Below are 12,398 nucleotides of genomic sequence, written 5' to 3'. Positions count from 1 at the left end.
CCTGAGTATGTACACCGACATTAGCAAGAATAAAATCATAGGACTTCCGGGTACATGTTTCAAAATAAAGTCCTTATTGGCACATTAAGTGTTTGAATGTTTCACGATTAGAACAACTCAAAATAAGACGACATTTAATTACACTTATTTTTTCCCTCCTGCCAGCATATCCTTACCCCAGTATATCATTGGAATAGAGTCAAAATAAATTAATGTTGTCAAAACATTTATTGAAATGTGGCAGAAGTTGGAAGAGCAGTATGGTAGTAGGCAACCTGGGCACTCCGGGTCTGCGTAATGCAGAGATACTTCCCCCATTGTTTTTATTATACATGTGGTTGTTGTAATGTACTTAAATCACTCGTATAATGCACTCATATTACGTTTTGCTTGTATTAATTTTTCTTTTGAAATGTCCAATGTAAATAACTTTCAAATAAAGTAGAACTTTAAAGGGTCTTTATGGTCTTAATAAAGAAATGCGCAAAATGAGTTCTCATGATATATTTTATTGTGACGGCGAAACAGCCTACTTCCGCATTAATGTTAGCGTGTGGGCTGGGTCTAACTTCATAACAGCAGTTTGCTAAAAGTTTAGCCCGCCCCTTTGACATGACCAGGCCATGATTTTCGCGCGCAAGATACTCAACACAGTGCCATGACAGATCAGTCAGGTATTGGTGTTAGTACAGCTTTCTGTATTCTAAATGTGTAACCCTTACCCTGAAGAATATTCTAAATGTGTAACCCTTAGCCTAAATAATATTATATATCATGAAGTTAATGTACCAGCCAAGTCATTACATATTTAAAAGCTTATGGTTTGGTGTACAATTAAAGAAGTTATAATAGAGCATATTTAGCAGAGACATGAATACACACTACTTGTTGTTCTCAATACCATGCACCTTATTGGCTACCAATTCCAGGTAACATTGAGTACATTTCACACAGTAGGCTAACTGCTAATATTTTGGGGTCTTAGCTCGTTAGGAGTTTCAGTTTTCAGGGCATTTATTGGCGAAACCCAGACTTGTCCCTCGATGATAATTTAATATAGAACGTATAACAAAGCTGTTTTCACCTCAAGAACAAAAATGTGAACATATCTTGTTTTATTGGAAAACAACATTACAGTAAATCTTACAGTAAACCCTGTGATATTTGGTCACAATACATTTGCAAGGCAACTCACTGATAGGGATTGTGTAACATGAAAGGAAATCCACACTTGGGAAACAATTGCACAAAAATAAAAAGTTGTGAGTTTTAACAAAATCCCTCCTCTGAACACTGATTCAAAATCTAAACATATCCATGGTAAAAGTGAATTCATGGTTGCAATATACAAGGGCACCATTGGCTGTATGCGTTCTAGGTTGGGACATCAGTAGTTACAAGACATTCATTGGGTCACGGAGTCATAGTCAGGGTATTTTTCCTCTTGGAGTCCCGTCGTGGGAACGGCACAAAGCTTCTCACCTCTTTGAAGCACAACCCTGTGGGTGCAGAGGGAAAACATTTATTTTTGTTATGTCCAGCATGTCCCCATTTCAACAGAAATCCATTAGGCCTATTCATTCTTAACAACAATTATACATAGCAAGTGATACAGGGAAAGATTTGATTAAGTTTGAAGTATGGTTGTATAAGGTATTTATCCATAGTTTGTAATAATGGCGGTCGGCACATCCCCAGTTTGGAGAAGCGGAAACTATTTACTGCTGTGAATTGGGCGGCAGCAAGACATATTTTATTCCCATAATTCTATCAAAATGTTGAATATTTTCACGGCTTTATTTTTACGTGTTGACAGTAATTGTACCCCGCTTTAATCAGAAGTTGCTGGTCCGTTGCTTACTGGTTGGTTTGTTTCTGTGCAAATGTGATGTTTTAAAGTGTTGATTCTTATTCATATTGTCACACAATAACACCAACAAAATAAATGATTCGAGCCAGTAATACAACAGCAACTCCTATGTTCTGCAAGGTAAAATGACTTTTTTTGTACATGGAGTCTGTTGGCTTAGAAGAGAGAATAGCATACGGATTCAGTTTACCGTCTTAAAGGGCTGTCTGATGGCAAAATAAAGCGGTGAAAATATTCTAAATTTAGAGTTCATAAACTGATACTCTTGTTTTACGAACTAGGGGCCTACCGCCATCTACTGTTTTATTATAAGTATACAAACCAACAAACAATCCAAACTATCCTATTAACAGAAGCCCTGCAACAGGAGGTAGGTGTAGTTATAGTTGGAGTAGATGATTTAATATGGCTAACATTTACAGTTAGTTACTTCTTTTAATATTTTATAATGAGGCCATAACTGATTAGTAATGTACATTAACACTAAACAAATCTGCACATTGATTATATTATGATAGCATCTTTTAATATTCTTTTTTGCTTACGTTTCCACTCATCCAGGGTCAATGTGGCATTGTCATGGCTGTCATCGTATGGCTTGGGTAAAGGTAAGTCGTCTGGGTCTCTTAGGCCGTCGAAATATGGGTGCTCCAGAGCTAGCTCTGCTGTAGGTCTCTCGTCCCCGTCCAGAACCAGCATCTTCTCCAGCAGGTCGATCCCTGCCCACAGTAAAGGGCACAACATATTGCCACAACTTCATCAAACATAAATGCAGAAAAATGTAACTGAGTGTTTTTTACTGACAATACTACAGAGAATATTATATTATACATACAAGTTCAAAGTACTTTTAGCTCAGTGTCTACATATTGTTACAGTTTAAGCTGTTTCCAAAAAGAAGAGATTCTGCTAATGCCAAGATTATCAACTAAGAGAATGTGTCCTTTTCTTGACCAACCTGAGATGTTTGATCTCTGTGGATTACCACAGAAGCAAACAGAAACATAACCCTAGCAAAAACGTTGGTATTCATTTAAATGATATTCAACAACTATGTAATCGATCATGCCAACATTGCAGTGTGTTAAAAGGGTGAAAATACTGTTTGTGGAGCAAAGGCTGTGTCTGAACTTACCCTTTGCACTGGCTCTGGGGAACAACGTTGAGAAGTCTTTTCTGGGATAGCGAGGAAGGGCCTTAATATAGGTTTTGGCCTGTTTAAAAAAATAAAAGATGGTTACAATTAAGCATCAAAAACAAATTTTTACCTCATTATAATGCAAATAAAAGTACCAGCTTCAGGCTTTATTGTTTTCATTTTGCAGACATCGTATTTTATTTTGGTTATGGACTAGAATTATTCCAATTACAAGCATTTCAACTGATCAGGAACTGTGACTGAGGGAATCAATAAACTGTTTTATATTTTCCAAACAGCTATCAGCTTATGAGTAATCTACTGCTGCAGTGTGCAGGCGATATCGTTGATACTTAAAATTAAATGACTCATTCCATAATTTAATTAACTTTGGTGACGTTGAACTGTATTGTATAGTATGGTTCTGTCTTCTTATGTCTAGGTAAGCCACACATTTTTAGATTAGTGCATGATTATGCATATTTACATAATGATTCCATGTTTTTATATATATTTTATTTTTATTTTACAAATTCCTGAATAGATGAAGATTGCTTCAGATTGACTGAGACATATGTTTAAGCAGTTACTTGAGGTGCCCCATGGATTAAATAAATATGTTGATGATTCAATTCCATGTCTTTAAATAACTTTATGTTCCATAACCCCTTGCTGCAACCCTCAGGACAAACATCATACTTGTAGTCCCACCACAGGTAAAGCAACAAAAAAAAAGGCCAAATATCAGTAAGTTGTTGCGCAACCAGCTAACTGTAGATTCAAGACGTAAATATACATTTGTTGACATACACATAAGGTAGTTTGACCTACCTCTGGACTCTCCAGTTTCTGTACGAACTCTGATCCAGGAACTCCAGTTACTTTCATGATCTGAGTCAGCTGGTCCATGTCTGGTAATAAAGGGTTACAATCAAGGATTTTTTAACCAGGTAATCAATAACATCCATTCAGTAGCAGTAGAAAGTAGGATTTTCACGGAGGTCTATAAAACAGAATAATAAAATAAATTGAAAGCCACAAGTGACAGCTTTAAGACGCTATACATCAGTAAAGTGCAAAAAAGAACATCAGAAGATAATATAAAATATGCAGAAAAAGTATGTTATACAGTGCAGTAGCAGCTGCCTTGGATGCTGCCTGAGGAAAGGGGTTTTGCTGAATGTAATATACTGTGATTTGTGTTCCCTTCTGCACCTTATTTATAGTTCCCATCATCAAATAAAACTGTCAATGTTTAATAAAGTGGCTTCATCACCTTTAATATTACAATGATTTAATGAAGTGAAATTAAAACTTGATGACCTGTCATTCGGGAATCATTCAGCACATTCACATTACATTACATTATTAAAAGGCTTTAAGTCCAGTAAATGGACAGGGCTGATGAAAGGATACAGTCTCTCCCTTTGAAAAGGGTTTTTCCATTGATCATTTCTGCCATGATGCAGCCCACAGACCAGATGTCCACTAGAATGAAAAAAGAAAAATGTGAGTAAACACCCGGGCAGAATACTCATTAACACAAGTGTAAATTGTTTAGGTGTGAGTTGCAGTGTGTTGGAGATATGTGCCGTAGAGATGGCTGCCTTTTCTCCAATATATCCATGCACACTTCCCTTCTGAGCGGTGATACGACAGTACTACGATTGTAGTGTGGTAGAAAGTAAATAGTTCCTACATGAAACTGCTCACAACAAGGCCTTTGGATTATTTTGAGTAACTGGGACCGGATTTCTGAAAAGAAACACTGCTGTTGAGTTTTTAAATCTCAATCCAATGCATTATAGTTCTTTTACATTTAAGACCAGGCAGATACTTTGACAGCAGATACATTACTCTGCAACTCACACCTAGCATTCTATATAGAAAAATAGCTCAATTATGCTCAGTGCAATACAAATGAGGAAGATGGCATTTATACATCAGAGCAAGTTCCTATTCACCATAGTGCTGAATATATTGTGCTAATCCTACTAAGGGTGTCAACTTGCCAGAGTTGCTTTCTGTGCTACTTTCCATTCTGCGGGAGCTGTTTACAAAATGAAATCCCACTATCTCATAAAGACACATAGATCCTGAGAAAGTCAGTTTCATTGAGCTGACAGCTCTGTCATGGAGTCTCAGCACTATCAGGCTGCTGTCAGATCCATCTCTGTCAACTGCTAACAGATTAAGGGTCGAAAAAGATTGATAGTCAAAATGATACCGATGCAGCTTCAACGACAGGATTATAGAAGCTGCTGACCCACAGCGTACCATACAAGCCAGCCTCAAAGAAAGAAAGCCCTGTAACTAGAGTTGGCATGTTTTCACACGACAAACAGAAAACAGTTACGGCACCGAACAGGCCAACTCCATACTGAGCCGACAGCAGGGACGGAGGTGAGAATGAGCAACAGCTATGATTGTCTTGCCAGTCTGGGTGTAGTGCATCCAGTTCAGAATGACCTCAGGCGCCCGGTACCAACGGGTCACCACGTAGCCTGTCATCTCAGCGTCAGTACTGCGAGCCAGCCCGAAGTCCAGGATCTGCACGGTGAGCAAAAACACAGATCACACTCTGGAACATGAACACAGTATATTCACAAAATATGTCTGTCAAATGAATTGTTTGAAAAGGTGTTTCATTTGTGCATGCATATCAGTGGACACTTCCTAAAATGCATAGAGAATCCATCATAATGGTTCACATTTTTCCCATCATAAGATATTTTCATACATAAACATTTTCATTTAACACATTTAACCATTTTGCATCACTAGAGACATTTTGGCAACAATTGTTATTTATTCCATGTCCTGTTTCCCGTGTATTGCTGATTTTCAAGTTTATCTTGTACTTTGTTACTTTCTTTGAAACCTGCTGAATCCAATTATTTTCTTGCTGCAGCAGCATCATTTCAGCTTTGTCATGTTTTCTGATGTAATCCTTAGAAGTACAAACCTTCAGTTCACAGTCTTGGTTCACAGCCAAGTTTCCAGGCTTAAGATCCTGTAAAAGAAAATGAGCTGCTGAGTGAGGGTTGTGTATTGCACATAGAGATTAACAGAAAATGATATTGCTTGTACTGTGTAGTATCACTGCAGGGGCTGAGAAGAGCCTTAGTGCTTGTAGTTCCCGTGGCTCAGCCTTATGTCTGTATACTGCGGGGATTTAAAACAGGGATTCTTTGTTGTGACTCAACTATAAACTGACCATGAAACTCACTGCAGCATTTCTGCAGAGTCACTCATAAAATACTAGGACAGAAGGTGTGATAAGGGCGGCGCTGTTAGTGAGTGTTGATAACACCTTTACTGCGATAGGAGTTACAAGAGTAATAGCAGGGTAACACTGAGCGTGCATGATCATATTTCCTGGAGATTAAACACACATTCACAAAAACACAGTTAGCTGATCAAGAGATCAACCACCACATATAAAGAATTCCTTAAGACACATCTTTTTGGTGTTTGTATAATTACTACCTTCCTGCAAGGAAAACTAAAAAATATATTTAAAGGAGCCCTATTATGCTCGTTTCCAGGTTCATATTTGTTTTGTGTCTCTACTGTGACATGTCTCCATGCTTTAATGTTCAAAAAGGTCTTTATTTTTCTCATACTGCCTGTGCTGCTGCACCTCTTTTCACCCTCTGTCTGAAACCAGAGCCCAGTCTGCTCTGATTGGTTAGCTGGCCGGCTCTGTTGTGATTGGTCAACCACTTAGAGATGTACTGAACCTTAGCCTATCACATACATTGTGCTGGAGCGCTAGCCAATTGGAGCGCGAGTGTTACACAGTGAGGTCACAACGTTGCGGAAGTAAACAGAGGTCTACAATGGAGACGCTTCAGGAGTGTGTGGGAGAGAAACTCCCTCTGGAGGGAACTTTAGGAATTTGGCCATTGCAGACCATTTACATGCACAAAAACCTATAGAACATACTACAGGAAAGGGAAATCCCCCAAAGCATAACAGGGCCCTTTAACAGTAGATGTTGCATTTTGAAATCCCACACAAATCAGAACGTTATGCCCTTGAACAGTACCAATAATTTAAAATAATGTTCTGTGTTTTTTTTGGCAAGATTTTATGCGGAACAGATAAGAGGCCGTCATTAATCTTTCTTTTATTATCTTAATGAATTGTCTTTCTGATAGATAAGTGGTGTATTTATCTAACCTGACTCTCTTCTCCTCACACACCCACTTGGCAGTGGTTCTGACGGGTGTGGCCTAACATCTCCAGACATGCAGTAAAACATCAGAGAGTTAACTCATCTTACCTGTTGGGGCACGGTTTCTAAACGGTGCAATAACAATGACAAATACAATTCCCATGTATTTCTGCAGTACAGGAAATGAGCATGCGTGCTATCTAAAACAGATTATTGCACACTGCACATATTGCACAGCCTTAATAACAGCCTGTAAAAGTATTTTTTATCATAATGAAGCTTTCTTTTTTTTACCCAAGCTTCAAAGTTGACACAGACATTAACTTGTACGTACCCTGTGGATGATTCCAGCTTTGTGAATGTACTGCAGAAAGGGAGAGATAGGGCATATATTATTATTGCAGTCACATACAACATATATGCATTGTGTATGGCAATTCTATCTTTAAAGTGCCTTTTTTTAAATGGTGGTTTTATTAGTGTGCCAGTTCACCTGACAATTGTCTATTATAGTTTAATTAGAGTGCATTAAAGCTATAACATGTGACTTATCCTCATCAAAATGTCTGAAAACAACTTAAACTATGTTACATGTGCTAACATTATCCCACATTTCTTTTTACATTTGTCTGCCAACAAATCTTATTAGATTTTCTTCCAGTTCTAAGCAACATTTTTGAGATGCACTTTTTAGATCTTAAAATGTTTTAGCTATGTATTTTAACCAAATGATTGTAATAATCGGAGAAACCCTCAGATTTGTCCAGTTGGAGGAGAAGACCTCTTTGTATAATTCGGCTTCTGTTAAAGACTTTCCAACAACTATTTTCAAGATTACGTTTTGATTGAAATGAGTGGCACAACAATTACATATTGTGTGTTTAATCTGTGCAAAGTCTAGTTAGGCTTCCCGGCTCACCCTGAGTCCACACAGCATCTGGTAGACAAGAAACTGGACTTTGTCTTCTGTGAGGTGACCCCGCACCTTGGACAGGTCAGTAAACATGTAAGGCATCACCAGGTAGCTGAGAAAAAGTGGGGGAGGGTGAGCAGGAGAGTGGATGGAGAGAAACGTACAGTATGTTCACCTCTATATAACGGGTCTATGTAAACCTTTTTCAGTAAAGATCACAACTAATAGTCAACATTATTCCTTTGCTGTTCGCTGATATTTTCCACACCCTGTTAATGCTGTAATCTATTCCTTTTTATACGTTGAATAAGGAGCTTATGGTGCTTGTGTATATTTATGTAACACTAACGTTTATACAACCTTCACTATACTCTTCATCTTTGCCGTTTCCTCCTAATTTGCCCATTCAAAAGTCTACCTTTGCTAACTAAAACTAATCAATTCAAAGATGTATGTGGTTTGCTTAACTACTAGTAATTAAGAAATGGTTAAAGTTTCCCTTGCTTTGAAGTCAAAATTCAACCAATAAGTAGGCTTATTGTTTCTCTATTTCTCTGACACAGTAAGATCCTAGTGTTTAGGCAAGGTCCTTTTAACATGAAGTGTACAAAAACATGTTGAATGTATGGAGAGCTGGTTATCAGACTTTGGTGTGGAAGAACTTTACAGGCCAGGTTGTTATAGCAGTACATGGTTTGACAATAACATGTAAAAAGGGGCGTCCACATTCTTTGGGCCATATAGTGTATAACATTAAAGTGATCCTTTGTTCATACATCGTCACACTTTCTATTCAAAGCACATACTTCTCCTCTAAAGAGATGTTGCCTGTCTCAGCCTGAGGGCTTTGCTAATATTAGGAATAATACTCACAAGTCCTGCATTTCATCAAGGGTTGTGGCGGGTGAAAACACATCGATGAGTCCTATCACCTGGTTGGAATGAAAGAGCGAGGTGACTGTTACACACATGGGAGCAGACGCAATAAGCTGAAGCATTAACAGGATATAATCATATCTAAAATGCAAAATTGTTATGCAATTTATTAAGGAAGTGATATTTATTCTTACGTTTTCATGCTTCATGTGTTTGAGCAGTCTGAGCTCTCGGTATGCCCTCTTAGCAAAGATCTCGGACTGGAAGGGCCTGTGGAGCTTCTTGATGGCCACTTTCTCTTTATTCTTCTCATTTATTGATGAGCTGTGAGGGGAGATGGAAAAACAAGTCATTATCTTGCACTCTGCGTGTCTCTTCTAGTATCACTCTTTTGAAGTCAGAGCAGTGAGAAAAATGAAAGGACTGTGTATTTTTTAGGTTTCACTCTCGAATGCAAACAGGTTCTCAGATGGAGGCTCTGTACGTGGGACTCAATCTCTAACAGAGTGAAGGGGGATCTGTGGTTTATTGAGTATGAACATGTAAATGTTTGGCAACTCGTGATGTCTGCTGTGATCTGCAGGGCAACAAATCGTAGGCGGACAAGCTTGTTAGGCTATTTGGAGCCACATCCACCAACACAAATGACACACATCTCTTGTGCAGCATAGTGCTGTGGAGGATGCACAAATGTAGGATATTGTATTATCAATTTTACACGCAGCAAGCCAGATAAACATCCACAAAGAATACAGTTCATCTAACACATATATTTGTGATGAAACTGTTATTTCTTTCATTAATATATGTTCTTGTCTTGCTGTGTTTCTAATTTCACACTAGATGAATAATGAGAGATAAGCTCTTATGGATCAAACCACCACCATTGATCCAAGTTCATCAGCTGGAGCTTCCTTTAAAGGTCAGATGTGTTTGCTTTGACAGACCATCACTCCCACACTATAATGCTTACATCAGTGGTACCCACAGTTAACAAGCCTATAACTGCAACCCTGACAGAATCACCAAAGCGGATTCAAACCCTTGTGACTTTGGCTCTCAACATGTTCACCTTGTCATTGGTCAGTAGATAGAAAGATTATCTATTACCATCTTCATCAAACTGAATTTGAGTGTGGCGTTAAACCAAAACTAGCCATAACACAGTGTTTTCTGAATAGTACTGTAATGTACAATCTGTCTTTTCAAGCATCTGTGTAATAAAATGAACAAATTATCCTCTTTGTGATTTACAGAAATGTATGTGTTGTAATATGGATAGTAAAATGTAACAAATGATGGTGCAGTGGAAAGAATAAATAATGTAAATAATATTTGACTGAATGACTAAAGTAGGTGTGGTCTGCCACAGTAATAAGATAAGGGCACAGTGGTGGTAGAGCAACAAGGTAATGTACTCTGTAATTGATAAAGGAATTAAATATTCACTATAATAACATTAATGGAAGTCTGGAGAAGATCGATTGGTGGCCGTGCAAAAATGTCTTTGGTGGGGTTTTGCTGGGGGAACTTGGACGCATTAATTATCAGTATTTGTAACATCTTGGATAAAGTGTAGGTTATTATTCCAACTTTTTTAATGTGGATATTTTCCATATGAAACTTGACAGCAGCCTTGTATGTATCTAAATTGTAATTATACCAACTTTTACATACTTTGCCCCATCTGACATGTTACAGATATCCTTATTAGCGTGGATTTAAAATGGTCCATCATTAACATTATGGCTTGAAAGGCTTTTTTGTTTTTGATCTCTTAAAGCAATATGACTGATAAATAAAAATACTTCATACCACAAATAATAAGTATACCAAATGTATGAAATTGCAGGTTAATTGACCATTACACTGATTCTATTTTTCCAGTCAGCTAGATAAACAACAGGGTACCTGTAAATCAATCATGTTAAGTGATGGGTGTGTCTAATGTATATCAGTTCAAACCTGTGCAATGCATATACATGTGATTAGAAAGCATGTTATCTATATAGGCACATATCTGTTTATGTGGCTTCTCTGCTATTTCTGTACCTTTTAAGAGAGTGCATGAAGAAAGGAAAGTGGAAAGTGGCCATATTTAATCTAAAATAGCAACATCTAGCAGCATAAATTGCATATAAATTAAAAAGGTACGGGTAATGCAATGTTTTTTTTTTACGCTAACACATGATGCTGCCAGGATGCGCTGTATAACATACCAGGTGTTATTACTTGATAGTGTGAGGTATAGCTGTGTCCGTGTTGGCCGTGTGTTAGTGTACAGTACATTACAGGATACAGTCTATGGATATAACCCAGGCCCACCACAGGCTGCGTGTACAGCTCACATTTATGAATGCTGGGCTCTCAGACCAAGCAGTGTTTACACACAGTCAGGTTCAAACTACGACACACATTTGATACAGCGTTAAGGTAAACGACACTCACCACACCGAGCCGTACGCCCCGGTTCCTATCTGTTTGAGCCGTGTGAATTTCTCCGGGACTTCCCACATCGTACTGTTGATTTCCTCACGGTAGAAATGAGCCCGAGCCTCCATAACGTAGAGGAAAAGGCGAAGCTATGAAAAAAAGTTATGCTTCTTCTAAGCCGTTCACTTATTCAAAAGGTAAAGCAATACACTACTGTAGTGCGAGACAGCATTACCTACAACCAACTTCCCTCAGAGGTTTTCAAAATAATGTGGGAGGAAGCAAACAGCTTGACAACATAATACGCGAAATGTCCATTAATGACAATAAATAATTAATATATTATATAATTATTATAATTATTTGCGATATTGTTAGGCTTTGTTGTTTTATAGCATTATCATTAGATTTGTCTTAATTAATTAATTAATTACATTTTAATTGAAGTTTACTTTTTTTGTGCTTTTAAACTTTATTGTGAAGGCCGTATCATTGCACTTCCTGTCTTAACTTGCCTACATCTAGTTAGCTTGACTCGGCACCACAGCATTATACTGTCAGTAGCGTCATTGTAGTACGGCAGACAAAAAAGCCTGGAGGACTACTTAACATGTAGCCTCATGTACTTTTCCTTTTGCAAAAAACATTTAGACTTAGACTTTCATGCACCTGGTGGAAAACAGCCACATGATTTGTGTAAAATCACACAGCTTGCCTGCCGAAACATGTAAATATGACTCGATGTTCTACCACCCACACATAGTAGGTGTTACTTGTCATGATGAATAATCACTGTATTGCCAGCAGTGTGTGAATGTATCATGGACATTCACACTTACAGACATGGATCAAATGAAAAAAACCGTAGCGTAATTTGTTGAAAAGAGCAATTCTCCCTGAAAAGCTAGAAAATTAACAAGGAAATCTGCAGTGTAATCAAACCAGGATCTGCTCCATATGCAGATATAGAACTGACCTTGTGAATGTA

General features: G+C 37.9%; 1 protein-coding gene across 1 annotated transcript; it reads right to left on the bottom strand.

Moving 5' to 3' along the window:
- Nucleotides 1–1,098: 1,098 nt before the first annotated feature.
- mapk13 (mitogen-activated protein kinase 13) lies at nucleotides 1,099–11,647 on the bottom strand. The gene is made up of 12 exons (XM_034145216.1): nucleotides 11,426–11,647; nucleotides 9,172–9,301; nucleotides 8,975–9,033; nucleotides 8,108–8,213; nucleotides 7,523–7,552; nucleotides 5,974–6,021; nucleotides 5,444–5,558; nucleotides 4,425–4,496; nucleotides 3,840–3,919; nucleotides 3,006–3,084; nucleotides 2,416–2,589; nucleotides 1,099–1,499 (listed from the first exon to the last, which is right to left on the bottom strand). The coding sequence occupies exons 1-12, from the start codon at nucleotides 11,536–11,538 to the stop codon at nucleotides 1,414–1,416; spliced, it is 1,092 nt and encodes a 363-aa protein (XP_034001107.1). The 5' UTR covers nucleotides 11,539–11,647; the 3' UTR covers nucleotides 1,099–1,413.
- Nucleotides 11,648–12,398: the final 751 nt, after the last annotated feature.

The sequence above is a fragment of the Trematomus bernacchii genome, unplaced genomic scaffold (genome assembly GCF_902827165.1).
Source record: "Trematomus bernacchii unplaced genomic scaffold, fTreBer1.1, whole genome shotgun sequence".
Lineage (NCBI taxonomy): Eukaryota > Metazoa > Chordata > Actinopteri > Perciformes > Nototheniidae > Trematomus > Trematomus bernacchii.
Note: the sequence above shows the minus strand (reverse complement) of the source record. Positions and strands in the feature narration are given on the sequence as shown.